This window comes from Pongo pygmaeus, chromosome 10, assembly GCF_028885625.2.
Source record: "Pongo pygmaeus isolate AG05252 chromosome 10, NHGRI_mPonPyg2-v2.0_pri, whole genome shotgun sequence".
Taxonomy (NCBI): domain Eukaryota; kingdom Metazoa; phylum Chordata; class Mammalia; order Primates; family Hominidae; genus Pongo; species Pongo pygmaeus.
The window spans coordinates 116,230,099-116,249,316 of NC_072383.2; the positions used below are offsets into that span (position 1 = coordinate 116,230,099).

General features: G+C 46.4%; 1 protein-coding gene across 1 annotated transcript in view; it reads right to left on the reverse strand.

The window, feature by feature from the left end:
- KSR2 (kinase suppressor of ras 2) overlaps positions 1-19,218 on the reverse strand; it is a 517,247-nt gene that overhangs the window by 61,326 nt on the left and 436,703 nt on the right. The window contains exons 11-14 of the mRNA XM_054444768.2: positions 13,508-13,549; positions 12,785-12,857; positions 8,908-8,956; positions 6,736-7,103 (exon numbers count right to left, since the gene is read on the reverse strand). Of these exons, the coding sequence (XP_054300743.1) occupies positions 6,736-7,103; positions 8,908-8,956; positions 12,785-12,857; positions 13,508-13,549 (532 nt within the window). The remainder of the gene's footprint in view (positions 1-6,735; positions 7,104-8,907; positions 8,957-12,784; positions 12,858-13,507; positions 13,550-19,218) is intronic.

The following is a 19,218-nucleotide window of genomic DNA, read 5'->3' on the forward strand; positions in this document are numbered from 1 at the left end:
GAGATGGGTAAGTGCTGGATATTTCATGCACGCGGGCAACAGTTAACCTCACATAACTGAGAAGATGCCTCTCAGACTCTGGGAACCCAGCGAGGGGATTGGTGACATGCGCCAAATGAGAAATTGTTAAAATCATCCTGGGGGCATGGGGAAATCCAGTTCTTCCTTCCTCATTTTTCCTGGGGCACACAGTCTGAGCCCCTCAATTACGAGATGTTTAGGTAATGCCCCTAATACCTCGCCCCATCCTACCCCAATCCCTGGGAAAGGATCCTGATGAAATTCACTGGTATCGTTCCTGAGAGCCCCACACAGGTGGAAATGGCAAACTGACAGTCAGGATACCCCAGAGCCTTTTCTCTCGACTTGTGCCCTTTGGCACTGGGTTTCCTTGATGCCATCACTATTCTAACCCATATGCATTTTGACACATTGAACCAACCAGCTGAGTGCAAGAGGAGGTAGGATCTTGGCCATCAGGAAACCCCCAGAGTAGTGTGGGCAGCTTCCATTTAAAACCTTATGTGGGCTTCCCATTGCCTTAGGATAAACACTACATTCCTTTCTATGGCATTCAAAGCCTTGCAATTATCTGGCCTCTGCAGCCCCTTTCGATAGCTCCTCAAATGTACCAATCTCATACCTACCCCAGGGCCTTTGCACCTGCAGTACCTCTACCTGAACTGCTCTTTCTCTGCCTCTTGGCATGGCCATCGCCTCTTCATCGTTAGATCCTAGCTCAAATGCCACTTCCCCTATGAAGCCCCCTCTGAGCCCCTCTTCAAAGTAGCCCTCCCATCACTCTGACCCATCGATCACCCTGTGGCCTTCACAGCACTTATTACAATGCTTTAATGATCTTATGTGTTTGTTTAACTTGTTATTGTCTGTCTCTTCTGGAATGCAAAGTCCACAGTACAAACCGTAGACACTGTGTTCTGAGTGTCTATCATGTGGTCTGGCACTGTGCCGGGGTCCGATGAATGTCTGTGGAAGGCACGTTAGTGGAATGTGCTAGCACTGAAGCTAACAGATGGCTCTCAGGCCCCTGCAGGTGCTGATATTGGGTCATTCTAGGCCCTCACCCACTTTGGACTCAGCTGCACACCTCTCAGTAGTGCCTGAGAGAAGAGGTTTCCAAGGTGTGCCCAAAGCTCTTGGCAGTCGTAAAGGCAGCTTGCTCCAGGTGGGAAGGAGGACCCGCTTTCTTTAAAGCAGCAGGTCTCACAATTGAGCATGAACCAGAATTCCATATAGGGCTTCTTAAAACCCAGCTTGCCGGACACACCTGCAGAGGTTCTGATTCAGCGGGGGAGGGTGGGAGAGAGAATTAACATTTCTAACAAGTTCACAGGTAAGGCTGGTTAGGGAACCACATGATAAGAAGCACAGATTTAAATAATTTTAGAGTTCTACAAAATAATTTGGGGAGTGGGGAAGGGGGTGAGGTGGGGGCTTCTGTGAGGGACTGTATGTTCTCTGAGTTCTGCACAGCAGTTTTGTGAGTTGCTAATATTTGTGGAATGAGTGTTTTGCAGGGAAAGATAGAGTGTGTGCCTTTCTTTGAGGGGATGTGGGAAAGAGAACAAGAGAGAAAGAAGAGAAGAATTGGTGTGTAATTTAGCATATATATGGAAGAGGAGTGAGTGTGTGTGTGCATGTGTGTGTGCGCACGTGTGCGTGTGCATGGTTGTGCTGGTGCCCCAGGAATTTACAGGGTATTGGAGAAGCACATAAACACCAGAAAATCAAAGCTACAAAAACGAAACTCAGTTCTAATAGGCCAGTGGTTTTTAAACTGTGGCGTGAACAAAATCCCCTGGCACTTACTAAAAAGGATAGAGGTCCAAGCTAATTGAAGTAGGATGGGGCCTCAGCCCCGAATTGTGATCAATTTCTCCAGGTGATTGTGATATGACCAAAAACGCAGAATCTCTGTGCCACGAAAGTGCTCACAGATGAAGCCCATTCCCCTTGGTGTAGCTAAGGCAGCCATTGGCAAAGAAGGAACCTACTAGACTAGTATTCAGATATACATTTGCTTATTCCCAGTTCTGCCAGTTATTTGTTCTATGATTTGGGCAATGGCTCCCTCTGCCTTTCTGACCTCAGTTTTCTCACCTGTAAAATAGGCACAAGGATAAACCGGAGAACCTCACCACGCCTGGCCTGAAGCAAAGCACTTGCTGAAAGCTGATGGAATCTGTGGCTTTTTTGGTTTATTTTTGAGGGCTCTGCCTTGGTTCTACCCCACAACCAGGGAACTGATTTCAGCAAAAAGGCTCAGCCATGCCACCTAGCATGGCTTGGCTTCTGCTGGTTCAGAGCCTTTACCCACTGTCAAAACAGCAACCCTAATATGGTGATCTTCATAACACAGGGTTTGCCAGTCTGACCGAGGGCAGCAAAATGGGGTGAAAGCAAGGACACTGGGTGTCCACCAAGATCATCAGCTCTTTGATTGCAATGGGAAGTTAGGGCAGATAAGCAGATCATTTTCTTGAACTGTTGTTGCCTTTGCACTAGGCAAAATATCTCCCTTTGTGCACCCACCCTTTATTTTTGAGGCTTCCTCATTCTTGTCCTCCAACAACAACACCATGTCACACCCCTGCCTACAGCCCTCCAACGGCTGCTCACTGCCCTTGGCATAAAATCAGGACTCCTCACCAGGGATTCTACAACTGAGGGTTCAAACCTGGCTGTGTGATAGAGTCCCTTGCACTCTGGACAATGTCTCAGGGGCATTTTTGGTTGTCACAACTTGAGGCTTAGTGCTACTGGCATCTAGTGAGTAGAGGCCAGGGATGCTGCCAAACATCCTACAGTGCATGGGACAGTCCCCACCACAAAGGCTTTTCTGACCCCAAATATCAGTAGTGCTAAAGATGAGAGACTCTGCTCTGGGGCAGGGCCAGGCACTGTTACTGTATCAAAAGCTCCCCTTCCTCCACCAGGCTTGAGAACCCCTGCCCTCTCCAGTCTTGCTCCTGACAGCTTCTCTACCCGCACCTTCTCCCCTTTGCCCTCACCTGCCACCATCACAGTCTTTTTTCTGGAATCTGCATTTTTACAACTTTCCTCTCCTAGGACTCTGGTGCAGGAAGGTCCAGGTACGCCATCTATGAAATGCACTCTTCCCAGCTGCTTCTCAAATACAGCTCATTATCAGACAAGCAAAGAATACTGTCAGAGTTGGCAGGACACTGCAAGAAACATCTGCTTCCACCTGATCATTTTACAGAAGGAGAAACTGAGGCTTGTGAAACCCTAGGTAGCAAGGTAGAAGGGTGAGAGACACTTTCACTCAACTCTACTGGTTTTCAGATTTCACTTGGAGTTTTTAACATGAATGATTGTGCAGACTGTCGATAGCTTTGCAATAATCCCATAACAACCCAATTGTGAAACAATTTAGTAATCCTGCTGCTAATAGCATTTGTGGATATAGCAGTTGGGTAACTAGTTGGTTATTACTCATTCCCCAAGAGCCACACATATTGCATTGCAAGGAAGCTAATCTTAGAAATACTTGTTAACTTCGATGATAATTACTAAGTAATTGGCTAGAATGTGCCATTGTGAATTGATCCAGAATATGCCAGGTAATTATCTGGTCTTATGTTCCCTGTAAAATAAATCTAGGGTCCAAAAATGGTTCCAGTTGGTTGGCTATTGTCCAATCATCAACCTCTGCCAGCCAATCGTGCAAATGCAAGTGATTAATCAAATTACTCAAATATTTGGTTTCAAACTGAACATGCAGATAAGAAAGCTGGAGAGCCAACAAGTGGACAGTGCTGAACAGAGAGAGGGATGCACAGAGCTCCTCCCTAAGATAAATATATAACAACACAATAATATGGAATCAATGCCACTTCTTTGGGGCTCATCTGGCATCCTCACACAAAATACCAAAACACTTCAGAAACCAATTACACATCCCAAAGCTGCAAAGTCTTTATCGTGGTGCCAGGAAAAGGCTGGGCTATTTGTGAAATCTGTAGGCAGTTATGGCGCTTGGGGAGGGGGGCTCAGAATTTTGTACATAATAGAAGAGGGCCGCAAATGCAGCTGGCTTGCAGGATGAGCAACACATTTTCATAATGACCACTCATTTTTCAAGGATGGCTGCTGAGTTTGTCTATTTCCAACTTGCTAGCCTTTGAGAAGGGAGTGAGGGAGGCATGGGGATTAGGCTTCATAGGTAATGCTGAATAGGGAGGCAGGAGGGTGGTAAGGAACTGACCAGAGAGAAAGATGGGGTAAGAGCTTAAGATGGGAGCAATGGAGAGAAGGACAGGGGTGGGGAAAAGACCACCCTCCAACCAAACTTGTGTATCCCAAGTAATAAGCTATTGACTGCTGCTAAAAGATGATGATATATACTGGGTAAGAAAGGGAAGGAAAGGGAGCTAAGGGCCTCTCTGTAGTAAATCACAAAAATAGCCACAGATTGTCCCCACCCTGCATCCATGTCCTTGCAGCAGGACATTGCAGATCTTCCCATTCAGAAGTAGAGGCTGTGTCTCCATGCCTTGAATCTAGTGGAGAATAGGAGTTGCTTTGGCCAACAGATGTAGGTCTTGACCTCTCGCTGCACTTGGAAACCTGAGACCGCCATGAGAATGAGCCTGAGCTAGGCTGTTGCGGATATCCCCTGACAGTCTGCCAACCAGCAGACACATGAATTACTGACTATCCCCTTGTTGACCCAGAGCTGACCACAGCCAACTACAAGAACCCAGCTACTGAGTCTGGCTCAGCCCAGAACTATCCATAGGATAGAGAGAAACCACTAAGTTGTGGAGTAGTTACTCAGCAAAAGCTTACACTCAGAACAGCTCAGCCCCTGAAGATTACCTGGGCTGATTTCTTCAGAGCCATTTCTGTCTTGTGCAGAGTTGAGAACCACCATTTTTACCCTGATTTAAGGAGGCTTGGAGGCCCATCCCTAGATCTCTAATCTTTCACCAGCGCTTATCATTCAAAGCACGAGTCACTCCAGTCAACCCACCATCTGCATCATCTATGGATACAGAATATAATGTACCTTCTACCAATCACCAATTTCTTATAAGTGGACTTAAGAAGGTTTTGTCTCACAAGGGAAGAGATCAAAGACACACCAGCTCTTCTCTGAGCCCACAGCATCTGTTCTGGGCCTGCTAAGATGCAAGACTTGTGCATTTGGGGTCTCACTGCTTGAGCTGAGTAGAGCAAGGAGAGAGCTCCTAACGGGCCCTTGGCATCACAGGTCATACTAAGAATGCCACTGCAGAGGCCAGTCCTAATGTTACAGGGGAGTCAGTGCCAGAGTTTAAAAACAAACCAAAGGATTGTTTCACAACTGTTGCATCAAAACCAAAGCTATTTTTCTCCCAATGCCTCAAGCCTCTGGGAGAGGCCAGAGAGCAAATCCGAGAAAGTCCAAGAAACATTTTCGCAATGTTAGTTCTCTATGAACTATCCCTTCTGTGTACCCATAGACCTCAGATCCTGGATATTCCAAACCACAATGGTAAAGACTGCAAATGTGCTCTGCAACTTTCATGAAAACCAGAGTAACAGTTATCAGAATCTTGGCTCATGCTTGTCATCCCAGCACTTTGGGAGGCCAAGGTGGGCGGATCATCTGAGGTCAGGAGTACAAGACCAGCCTGACCAAAATGGTGAAACCCTGTCTCTACTAAAAATACAAAATTAGCCAGGCATGGTGACGCATGCCTGTAATCTCAGCTACTCAGGAAGCTGAGGCAGGAGAATCGCTTGAACCCGGGAGGTGGAGGTTGCAGTGAGCCGAGATCGCACCATTGCACTCCAGCCTGGGCAAGAAGAGTGAAACTCCATCTCAAAAAGAAAAAGAATCTTAATCAGGGGTCTGAAGACTATGGCCCATGGGCCAAATACAGCCCACTCCCTGGGTTTGTAAATGAAATTTTACTGGGACACAGCCCTGCAATTTCATTTGCAGATTGTCTATAGCCGCTTTCAGACTACAGTGGCTGAGTAGAGTAGCTGCTACAGAAACCGTACAACCCACAAAGCTGAAAATATTTACTATTGGGCCCCTTACAGAAAAAGCTGGCTGACTCCTGATTTAGTCAAATATACTCATTTCACATATGGAGAAAGTGACTCTTTGAGAAGCTGTTACACAAATACTTGGAATACAGGGGGATCTAGACCCGATGTTTCTGATTCCCCGTTTAGTAGTCTTTGGTTTTGCTAAAGAGTTTTAGCATTAAAAGTATTTTCTGGGGTTAGGCGTGGTGGCTTACAGGCCTGTAATTCCAGCAGTCTGGGAGGCCAAGGCAGGAGGATTGCTTGAGGCCAGCAGTTTGAGACCATTCTGGGCAACATAGCAAGACCCCATCTCTACCAAAAAATTAAAAAATTAGCCAGGTGTGATGGCACACACCTGTAGTGCCAGCTATTTGGGAGGCTAAAGCGAAAGGATCTCTTGAGTCCAGGAGTTCAAGGCCGCAGTGAGCTATGATTATACCACTGCACTCAAGCCTGGGCAACAGAGGGAGACCCTGTCTCTAAAAAAACAAATAAATAAATTAAGTATTTTCTGGAATCTTAAATCTTAAACCATGTAAGTAAACTGTGCATGGTAGAACTGGAGGTGGTCTATTAACCAGAGTGGTCAAGTCAGCAGAAAACCATTTCTCAACCATGCCAGAAGCAGAGTTTTGCCAATCCCTGGGTGGAAGCCCAGGTGGAACTGACCTGGTGATGATGGCCAGGTGAGGCGGGCTCATGCAGGCGCCCATGAAAAGCACCACGTTCTCATGCCGCGTCTGCCTGTAGGCCATCACCTCCCGCTTGAAGGCCTTGAGCTGGTCCTCGTTGTCCCTCTCAATGTCAATCAGCCGGATGGCCACCTCACCGTGCCAGCGGCCGTGGTACACTTGCCCAAAGCGGCCCTTTCCAATGAGCTCGCCGATCTCCAGCTGCTCAAAGGGGATGTCCCACTCCTGAAGGAAGATGCTGGTCTGGCTGGCCTTGCGTGGGAAGCTCCGGGCCGAGAGGAGGGACAGGTTCATCTCCTCGAAGTCATCCTCTGACTCCTCGGCCTCATCATGGACCTCTTCATTCTGTGGCCGGAATGGGAGAAAGGTCAGAATTGTGTTTGCCACTGCCCCAGCCTCCCTCACGGTCCTGCTGGGTCCCGTGCGCATGCATAGGTCTGGACACATCTCTACATGCATTTGAAGCTTGTGCAGACATACGTCCCTTTGTTTCCCCAGGTCTAGAATCTGGTCTAGAATCATACTACAGTGAAGGCGCTGAAAGGGAGATCATGATCATCCACCTCTCTTGTGCTAAATGGGGGGGATACTGAGGCTCAGAGAGGAGTGTTATGGGGATCACCCATTCTAGTTTGCTGGAATCTTCCTGGTTTTAGCACCGAAAGTCCCATATGTTGCCCTGGGAAGTGACTCACTCCAGGTCATGCAGCCAGGCAGAGGAGGGACTAAGATCCAGGTCTCTGGACTTGAATATCCGATGGCCTTCCTATTCTTCCATAGTCTTTTGGTTTGGCTGTTTATGTGCATGTGATAAAGTTGACAGACTAGACAGGCTAAAACAATGGGTACATCGTGCATCTGCATTGCTTCCCCCAGGGAATTTGGAACTGATGATTCAAAAATTGGGAGAAATCAGGACTACAAGCTAGATGTCTGAGGCTCCTACAGCAGCTGGGAGGGTAGGAGACAAGAGAGTGAGGGGTTAACAGAATGGGCTTAACAATCAGACAAAGAGAGCTGAAATCTGGCCTCTGTATGACCTTCAGCCAGTTGCTTTACTTCCCTGAGGCTGCCTTTCCTCATTGTAAAGTGGGGGTAATAAAATCTGCCCCAGGGCCGGTATGAGGTTTTAGATGAAGGTCTGTTAAGTTCTTTGTACAGACCTGACCACCTGTATTAAACACCCACTGGGAGGCCCGAGAGAATGCAGATTCCTGGGCCCCACCCAGGACTACTGGATCAAAATATCAGCAGGCCAGGACCAGGAATCTGCATTTTTAACATGCACACCCACATGACTCAGGTATACTTTGGCATAACTACCACTAGAGTTAAATGCTTAAGGTGTAGGGACCCACCTTATCAGCATGATATCTAGGGGTGCTTGGGGGCGAATTGCCTCTTGGATTCTCCTGCAGAATTGTGGGAGCAGCAGGTGCCAGGGCCAGCGGGGATTCCCAGAGACCCTGGGACCTGATGAAACAGCCTGAGAAGGTGGCATCTTGACTGGGTACAGGTCTTCCTGAGCAAGCTGCCCCCGATGGCACATTCAGGAGAAACAATACGGGGGACATTGATTTCTCCTGGGATCATTTTTCAACAACCAAAATAGTCCCAGAAAAGAACACGATTTTCCTTGGAAGCCCTGACTCGATTCCTTTCGGTACAAGACACAGTATGGTGGCAGAGCTGAAGGGCCAGGACTCCATGGTTTCCAGCCAGGGCATTTCATGTATTTCTGCAGCCGCTTAGGCAGGTGGGAAGAAGCCCCAGAGCATTCTCAACACTTCTAAGCCCAACATCTCTGAGGCCCCCACCTCCTCCCACATATTCTTTCGAAGGCAGCGGGGCACATCCCCCTTGGTATTCATCCGGCCCTGAGCTGATCTTTCAACTAAGAATGCAAATCTTTTGACAATTTCCACACAAATGGCTTTTCCATGATGCATGCCATATAATGGCCCATTAGGCTCAGTGCTAGGAGGGGCCACCGCTTGCTAATTGTCCCAGAGTTAGAACATCCATCAGTCAGGGCCACCACAGCCCCCACCTGACCCCAAGCCCTCTGCGTCATCCAAAACGTCAGTCGGCTTTGCCAGGTTCTGGGCAGTCCCTAGAAAATGTCGCTTCACTGCTCTCTGATTCTCACCTCCGACGTTGGCTCCACTTCAATTTGAAGTAATGGATTTCCTTCCAAGCTGTAAAGAAAGAAAAATAAATGTGATCCCTAGGTGAAAAGGTAGGTCTATATATTGAGCTTAGCTATGTACGAAGAATCCCCAAATGGGAAGTCTTCACCACCAAGCCTTTATCTCACATTTCATTTCAACACGTGTATCTGAAATAATCCATAACCTCAATACACACACACACACACACACACACAGACACACACACACAGACACACACAAACACAGTGCACAAGGACCTTGTTTTAAGTTGATTTTCTGGGCTGCTCAGGGCTCATTTTTCTTCATTGCTTTGGTTTCAACTAATCTAGCAGCTTTCTTGTAAATTGGCCTAAATGCCCTGGGTAGACAAGTCCTCAGAGCTCTATGTGTTTGCCAGGAAAGAATTAATCAGATCTCCGAAGTTCACACAAATTTAGAATTTCTTGGAAGGATCTCAGTGTTCTTGTTTGTCTGTTCATTCATGCATTCATGCGACTATTTAATAGATGTGTGTGCCAGGAACAGTGTTAGGCCCTTGGAGGGATATAGAATTGAAACTGGCACAGCTTCTGACCTTAAGGAATATTGTGTTCCTACTGAAGGAACTAAAGCCAGTATGTAGATACTATGCAGGGAGGCTAAAAGTAACAAGGCCAAAAGTTAGGTATGAATTGGATAAATGGAGTGTGGTGGGAATTCCAAGATGAGAGAATTACTGGGTGTATTTGAAAGTTCCCAGTGTTTGAGGTAGGTCTTGCCAATCACATGGAATTAGGATGTGTGGAACGAAAATAAAAAGACCACATTGAACTAGAAGACACAAGTGCGTGTATATGTGTGTGTGTTTCTGTGTGATGCATTCATAAGCTCATGAGCTGCAATTCTGTTCTTAGTAAGCAAACATGTTGGGCATAGATGCTGGTGGGGCATCACAATTTGTGTGAGCACTGCGTAGGTATTATGGGATGGGCTTTGTGCAGGGTTGTCTTGTGTGCATGTGAGTTGGGTGTACACACAGGATGTCAAGGGGGATGCTGTATGCCGATAGCATAATTGGGTGTGCATTAGAGGTGTGAGGGGACTGTCAAATGCATGTGACATTTGACATGTGATGGGTGTTGGGCACAGTGTGCATTAGAGGTATGTTGCGGGGTTTAGACTTGAGGATGTATATGTGTTTTTGCAGTGCAGCAGGGAGACAGAACTGGGGTATTGAAAGCACAGAAGAGCTGAGACAGGTGAGAAAATAGAATCACAATGAATACCCCACCCCTCCTTTCCTATTTCCCCAGTAGATTCCCCCTTCCCCGTCCTCATTTGGGGGACTTCCCCTATCCTGACCCTCAGATCGCAGGAAGTGGCTGACTCCACAGAGTCAATCCACTTGCTGGAGGGGGTCCTGGTGAGAGAGAGTCTGAAAGACCACAAGAACTAAAAGAAGGAGAAAGAAAGGTCAATCCCAAAGTGGCATTTGCCATGGTATTAACCAATTATTCATAGCACAGCCTGGGAAAGTGGAATGAACCTGCACGATGACAGATGACATGCTGGGAACTTGATGCCCTGGGGGAGACTCGGCTGGGACAATGCAGCTGGAGTCCCTCCTCATGCCCAAAATCAAAACAGGCCACCCTCCTCTCTGCATCAAGGAGTGATTCCAGCAGCCAGGGCTATTCAATTATTTCCCTCTGCAAAGAGTTGCCATCACTCTACGCACATTTAAGCAGATCGCAAGCAGCTATTGACTCTGTTTTTCGCTGGTACCTCTGGACTGTCAGTTAATAACCTGGAGTTCATCTTGCACAAATTGTAGAATTGGTTTATGTGAAGCAGAGAAATGATCTCGAGCTAGATGTCAGCACCATATCCCCCGGCAAGTTGCTGCTCCTTTGATTTCAGAGATGTACCATGTAAGTCTTTAACAAAGTCCATAAGACCAGTCAGAAAAGATGAAGCAGTTAGGGGACCCAGGAGAAAAACTAAGTAGGCACAAAGGTGAGTTAGGAAACTGGTCAAATCCTAGCAAGCCCCAGGCTTCCATCACAACCAAGGAAGTTAAGGAGGTGACTTTGTGACATCATTTTTTTTTTCTTTAGACAGAATCTCCCTCTGTAGCCCAGGCTGGAGTGCAGTGGCACAATCCCACCTCACTGAACCTCCACCTCCTGGGTTCAAAGCGATTCTCCTGCCTCAGCCTCCCGAGTAGCTGGGATTACAGCTGTGTGCCACCACGCCTGGCTAATGTTTGTATTTTTTTGTATAGACAGGGTTTCACAAGGTTGGCTAGGCTGGTCTCCAACTCCTGACCTCAGGTGATCCTCCTACCTCGGCCTCCCAGAGTGCTGGGATTACAGGCGTGAGCCACTGTGCCTGGCCAAGGTGACTTCACTTCTGCTGCACAAGCAATAAACCACCTGAAAACAGGATCTGTTTCCTAAGGATACTACGCACAAAGATGTTCATTGCAGCATTATCTACAACTGTGAAATATGGGAAGCAATGTAAAATCCAGCAATAGGAAAATGGTTAAGAAAATTATTCTACATCAGTATGTCATTTTACAGCCATTAAAAACAACGTCAGACAGGTGCGGTGGCTCATGCCTGTAATCCCAGCACTTTGGGAGGCTGAGGTGGAAGGATCACTTGAACCTATGAGTTTGAGACCCACCTAGGCAACATGGCGAATCCCTGTCCCTACAAAAATAAAAAATTTTAAAAAATTACAAAAATTAGTTGAGTGTGGTGGCACACACCTGTAACCCCAGCTACTTGGGAGGCTGAGCTTTGAGGATCACTTGACCCCAGGAGGCTGAGGCTGCAGTGAACCGTGATTGCGCCACTGCATTGCAGCCCGGGTGACAGAGTGAGACTCTGTCTCAAAACAAACAAACAAAAAACAAAACCCAACAATGTCTATGGACAGGCTAAAATAATATTCATAAAATGTGACATTCAGCATAAAGATAACAAGGCAGGATGGTAGCTGCTTGCATATATTGTGGGTCATAACTATGTAAAATAGAAATGGAAAGAACACACATAGAGTGGCTCCAGTGGCGCAATCGGTTAGCGCGCGGTACTTGTAAGAACACACATAGAAGTTCCAACAGTGGCGAGATGATGAGTGATTATTTCACCTTTCCCTTTTGAAAGAATAGCCCAAATTTTCCAAAATTAACTTATATTATTTTTATAATAATATAAACCAGAGGTTAGCAAATTTCTTTCTGCAAAGGGTCATAGAGTAAATATTTTTGGCTTTGCAAGCCATACAGATTCTATTACAACTACTTGATTCTGCTGCTGCATAGAGAAAGCAACCATGCACAATACATTGTAAACAAATAGGCATGGCTGTGTTCCAATAAAACTTTATATAAAAACAAGCAAGAGGTTGGATCTGTCCCATGGGCTATAGTTTGCTGATTCCATAAACCTAAATGAGACTTTTGAAAGTTATTCTATGTTCAGTGACATGGAATAATTGCCCTTTCATTAAGTACTAGCTATCGCCCGGGGAAAGTTGTCTTCCTAATCACAGGGGGGTTATGGGTCCTTAGGAAACGGTCCAGCCCCTGGAAATTGCATTTGACAGGCAGGGGCAGAGACACAAGGCATAGCTGCTCGTGAGGAACAGCATTGCCTCTCTCTCCATCTCTCTTTCTGAGCTGTCACGCCCTTTCTCTTTGCCTAAGTTATTCCCTATGTCTCTCTGGCTCCCTTGTACATCTCCCTCTGCCCCCAACTCCATCAGTTCCAGGAAGAGAAGGAAAGAAGATAGGGAACCTGAGTGGATTGTAGGGCCAGGGCTGGGAAGCTTGGGAAAGGGGGAAGATGTCTCTGTCCCACTTACATTGGATTCGAGGTCACCGGATGCAGGATGACCTGGGGCGCCCGGGTCGGCGTCTCCGGCACCGGCACCACATCTGAAAACCAGAGATTGGACACTCAGAAAAAAAGTGAAGTCCACAACCCCCGCAAAGGCCTGATTCCTGGGCGACATGGCAGCCAATTTTTCACAAGATCTTGGATCTCTGCCCTTGGCCAATCTCCTTTCTCTTTTCCTGGACCACCTGGACTCTACCTGCTCAGCTGGACCAGGGTTCTGGATGACATCCTCAATAAAATTCCTCATTGTTGAGTAGGGGGCTGCCAGAACCCTCAAACATCTAGCCTGAAGCATTCACTGGTCATCTCTGAATCTTTCTTTCTCCTGGGTTCCCTTTGGGATGATAAGGCCCCTGGTTTCACATCTTCTCAGTACCCAGCTCAGGACCCTATGACCAGCTCTTTCCTGCCATATGGCTCTAGACCCCTCCTCAGCCTCACCCAGTGTTCATGACACTCCACCCTCTCAGGCCTTTCCACGGTGCCTTGGGACCTTCTTGGGTCCCACTGTGCCCACTTCTTTCTTCTCCACTTCTATGTTCAGCCATTATCCTGGAGTGTGATGACTCCATTACCCTCTTTGATCTGAGGCACCCCCACAACATCTGCCTCCAATTAATCCCAGAAACTGCTGCAATGCAGCGGGGCTTGTTCAGAAGGGGCTTCTTCCAGCTCACATGAAACTCACCTGGGAAGATGAACTGCTGCTTGTATTTGTAGTAGTGGGATGCTTGCAAAAGAAAGAAAACATCAAAGTGAGTGTCCCCAAGGAGACATCCCTTCAGGGACCAAATTGAGCTCTTACGGCCACCACATGGTCATTCTCTGCCCACCTTCAAGAGTTTCCATACTTCTGCAGACATCCCTGCAGACAACGGACTGCAACCATGTGTAAAGAAACCAGAACTCTAAACATCCATGCCAAACCTCCCATCTGACATCTCACACTCCCTAAAATCAGACTGCTCCAACTCAAACAGACATTCTGACTATAATACCATTTTTGTGAAATGCATAATTACACACACACACACAGAAAAACTCTGCAAAGCCATAATCCAAAATATTAATTTTTTCCCCTTTCGGCAGAATGATTACAGTGGCTTAAAAAATCCTTTGTGCTTTTTCAGTACTTTCCTAATTTTCTGCAACGAGCATCGTATCAGTTTTCTTTTTTGTGGCTGTAACAAATTACTACAAACTTAGTAAAACAACACAAATGTATCCTCCTACAGTTCTGGAGGACAAAAGTCTGTAATAAGTCTTACAGGGCTGAAATCAAGCTTAGTTCCTTCTGAAGGCTCCAGGAAAATCTATTCCTTGTCTTTTCCAGTTGTTTGAGGCTGCCTGCATTTGTTGGCTCATGGCTCCATCACTCCAGCCTCTGCTTCTGCTGTGCCATCTCCTTCTTCTGCCTTTGACCTTCTTGCTTCCCACTGATAAGGACCTTTGTGATTATATTTAGGGACTGCCCAGATAAGCTAAGATAATCCTCCCATCTCAAGATCCATAACTTAATCATATCTTCAAAGTTCCTGCTGTCCTGTAAAGCAGCATCTTCCCAGATTCTGAGATCAAGACATGGACATCTTTTGGGAATTATTCTACCTACCACAAGCATGAATTAACTTCTGTATTTAGGAAAAAATTATATAAAAGAAATTTTGTGGACTTCACTGCCAGCTCCCTGACAATTCCTTTTACTTCTAATCTACTCGCCAGAGGCCAGGGGTCTCAGACACTTAAAGGTTGCTAACATTAGCACTTACTCCATTGGGGAACAGTGCCTGGAATAGGGGGCCAAGGGGTGTTGGGGGCAGGGGACACAGAGCTTTGTGTCCTCAAGTAAATGAAGAGGGCAGGGATATAGTCAGATGAGTCGTATTGGTGAATCCACTTTCAGAAACAATTTGATGACATTCAGGGACAAGCTACCACTGGAGTTGGTTTATCAAATATTAGCACAGTAGCTTAGAGCCTAGAGTCTAGAAGCTGATCCTCTAGGGTCAAATCTTTGCTCTGCCCTTGGCTATTTGTAGAAGCTCCAAGTCTCACTGTCCACATGTGTAAAATGAGGATAATAACAGTCCCTTCCTCAAAGGGCAAGGACCATCATTATGAGATAAAAGTGTATTGAAGGTGCTGAATTAGTATTAGCTGTGAGATAAATAAACACATTTTGAAGCTCTCTTAACTAATAGACAAGAATGATTTATAACCAAGAGACAATCACACAGTTCCAAGTGCTAACGAAATCTTCTGCTTTGGGGAAGCAGACGGAACACTCTCCCTGAGGTTGAAATTTATTGATAGATTCTTTCAGGATAGGGAGTAAGTCCTACTATCTCAGGACCTCAAACTCCTGGTTCTGTGCCTTGCACCAGTCAGTGTGCAACACACATTTGTTGAATTAACCAACTCTCTTTATCATAGATGAAACAGCAAAAACCTTGGGCTTAGTCCAATTCCAGATTATTTAAAATAGTTGGAGTCTATTTTTGATTCTGGAAAACGGGATGTCCAGGGCAAGAAGCAGCTTATTCAAGGTCACAGAGCAAAGCTTTAAAAGAAAATCACCCTCCATGACTTCAGGGACCGTTTTACTTTTAGATAACACAAGTTTTTTACTGCATGCAACTACTTTATTAGTCAACAAGGGGCTAAAATTAAAACAGGAAAAACTACCCAAGGCTCTCAAGAGGCTTGGCTGATCTTTTCCCTCCCCAGCTCTGACAGTGATGGGGGACTCAATGTCTGCAGAAAAGGTTCGCTGACAGCTATGTTCTTTTTGGAAGGGAGGGGTTGGGCAACGGAGAGCAGGAGCTGCTTCAGAGAGTCCAAGAAGGGACAGGTGTCAGGCAACAGGACACCAGCAAATGCCTCCACACCCGAAGCCAACGCCCTCCTTGACTCCTCCCCATATGCCATGGAACAACTCGTTCCTGGTGACTGAAAGGGAAACACATGGCCAGAAGAGGAGGAAAGACATTGTTGGGAGGCCTGTTCTTCCTGCTGATGACAGACACCATCAAGAAGTGGTTCTAAAGAACAGCTGGTGACCTTGAGTGGGCTGCTCAGGAGAGCAGAGTGGCTCCTGGCTTTCTGGCATCCAAGATGACTCAGGACCTGGGAGGCTGCAGATGAAGTCTAAGAGACAACCAGGCCACTCTGAAGGAGCTTCCCCTCTGGAGCCCCCATGCCTACTCTGAGGCCTCCCAAGAGAGCAGCCAGAGTGGTCTTCTAGAAGGAAGGAAGAAAGGTCAAGTCGTTCACTGCCTAAGCCTTTCAACTGCATCCCATGGAGTCTCACATAAAATCTAAAATCCTGCTAGGCCCAGACCCTGTAGTTCTGAGTCTCTTTGGAGGCCTCTTTCCCTTGTTTATGGCACTTGGGCCCCTTCTTGTGGCTGGGCCTTTGCCTTACTTCCCCCACCTGCAGAACTCAGCCATCCAGTGACCCTCCAACCTAAATCTGTTCTCTTGCATTTGCTCAAGGACTCTTGCAAAGGCTCTTAGCCATCACAGCCTTCATCACAGTCTATAATCCTATTTTCATGCATATGTTTATTTGGTTAATACCTTTTTTTCTCACTAAGCTATACTTTTCACGAGAACTGGGGCTGTTGTAGGCAGAATAATGCCTGCCCCTGCCCCCACAACATGTCCAGGTCCTAATCCCTGGAAACTGTGAATCCATTTCATTACATGGCACAAGGGACTCTTTGGATGAGATTACTCAAGGATCTTGAGGTGGGGAGATTATCCTAGATCATCTGGGTGGGCTCGATGTCACCACAAGGGTCCTTAGAAGAGGGAGGCAGGGTCAGAGAAGGAGATGTGATCATGGAAGCAGAGGCCGGAATGAGGAGGGGCCACAAGCAAAGTAATGTGGGCATCCCCTAGATGCTGGGAAAAGGCAAGGAGACGGATTCTCCCTGAGACCTTCCAGAACAAACCAGCCCTATTGACACCTTGGTTTTTAGCCCAGTGAAGCCTGTTTTGGACATCTGGCCTCTAGAACCGTGAGATAATAAACCTGTGTGCTTTTAAGCCACTAAGTATGTGGTCATTTCTTACAATAACAATAGGAAGTGAATCCAGGGGCCATGTCTGGTTTGTTCCCTGCTCCAAACCTAGTGCCTAGTACAGTAGCTGGTACACAGTAGACGCATAATAAATACTGTTAACAAAATGAATGGATGAACACAGTCTGAGGGCCAAGAAGAAAATTTGAAGAGAAAAAACTGCAGCCCTGGGCAGTGCATGAAATTCAGATCATTCATTCATTCAACAAACACATAATGAGTGCCTTCAGTTGCAGGCAACATGTTGGGCTTTGAGTGTGGAGTGGTGACTGAAGACACATTGCCTAGTCTCATGCAGCTGGCATTCTGATGAAGGAGACAGACACTTAACAAGTAAGTATGTAAACCAGATCATGGCACAGAGTGATGAGCATAAAAGAGGGACTCGGGAGAGACTGATGGAAAGGGGAAGGGAGGAAACACTCTCACGAGCCCACATGGCCCAAGTGAGGTCTCAGAGATCCTGCAAACTCCACCAAAGGCAGATTCCAGCTCCTTTCTTCTCCCTTTGAGCCATTAGAATTTGCCATTTCCTGGAGTTATGTGTGTGTGTGTGTGTGTGTGTGTGTTTCAAAATGGCTCTAGGTGGCTCCAAAGAAAGAAGGTATTTGGCTCCAAAGAAAGAAGGTATTTGAACACTCCAGCCTCAGAAACCCATAAGACAATCATTTTCGAAGCCTCTTCATCTATCTTGCCATGATGGATGCTACCACAACTCTGCTCATCGGTAGCAGTGAACTAGCCCCATGTTACTGATGAGGATGAGAAACAGACCTAAACAGAGGCAGTACCATGCTCAAAATCACACAGCTAGGAAGGAGCAAAGCTGGGATCCAACTCCAGGTCTGTCTGTCCATGCAGCACTCTTAACGTCACCTTATACTGGGCCATGTCCACATGGCCCCAGGACTCAGGCAAAGGCGGATAACAGGAGGTCCACCCAACTGGCAGCACACAGTCGCAAACACCACCGAGGCTGCACACACCACACTTGGGGTTCTTATATCCTTTTCACCACATGTTCTGAGGTTAACAGATGAGTTAAACGGCTGGTCAACCCCCCCAGCCCGTTTTGGACAAGAATGTTCTAGATGAATCAGTGCTGGGGACATTGTTATGCCTAAGCTTTAGCTTAAACAGCCTTCAGAAAACTCAACATCTGGCAGGGACCCACAGGCAAAGCTCCATTTTTCATCAACAGAAGCTCCCAGTCAAGAGTGGGACAGCCAGCCAGATCTTTGTACAAACACGACAGGTACTCATGACCCTGGGAGTGTTTTGCTAAAACCACCTAAGACACAGGGTAGGTCCAACTGTACTTCCAAAAGGTTCTGTTTTGTTTTCCATTTCAGCACTGAATTTTATTATTATTCAATTCTAAAATGGATGCACACTCATATACATCATAGAAGTGCATGAGATAAAGTCCCTCTCCTCAACAGCTGCCACGAAGTTCTTCCAGACTTTACTGCACACATGCCAACACATATATGCACACTGGTACACAGACATATATATGTGTAAATATTTTACAATAAATAGAATGTTATACTGATGACTTTGCAAATCACTTATTTTCTACTTAAGAAACATTATGGATATCTTTCCATGTCAGGAAATCTATATAGAGTACTACATTCCTTTGAAAGTTTGCAGAATATCTGGTTATATAGATATATGTGTGTATTCAACCATTCACCGCTCACTCTTGATGGGCATTTGGGTTAATTTCAGTTTTCACTGTTAAAATGAAGTCCTTACACACAGATCTCTGCACCCTAGTGCAAGTGTTTCTGTATATAAATCCCTAGAAGTGATATAACGGTCAAAGGAATGCACATTTAAAACTTTAACAAGGCTGGGTACGGTGGCTCACGCCTGTAATCCCAGGACTTTGGGAGGCCAAGGTGGGTGGATCACCTGAGGTCAGGAGTTCGAGATGAGCCTCACCAATATGGTGAAACCCCGTCTCTACTAAAAATACAAATATTAGCCGGGTGTGGTGGTGTGCACCTGTAGTCCCAGCTACTCAGGAGGCTGAGACAGGAGAATTGCTTGAACCCGGGAGGTGGAGGTTGCAGTGAACCAAGATCACACCACTGCACTCCAGCCTGGGCGACAGAGTGAGACTCCATCTCAAAACAACAACAACAACAAAAAAACTTTAACAGAAAATGCCAAATTACCTTCCCCAAATGTTGAGTTCAGTTCATACTCCTACGTCAAGGTATATGGGGATTTCATCTTTCATTCTACAATTCTGCCTAGGTCCTCATATTAATTAGCAGTGATGGTGAGAAATGCAAATAAAGGT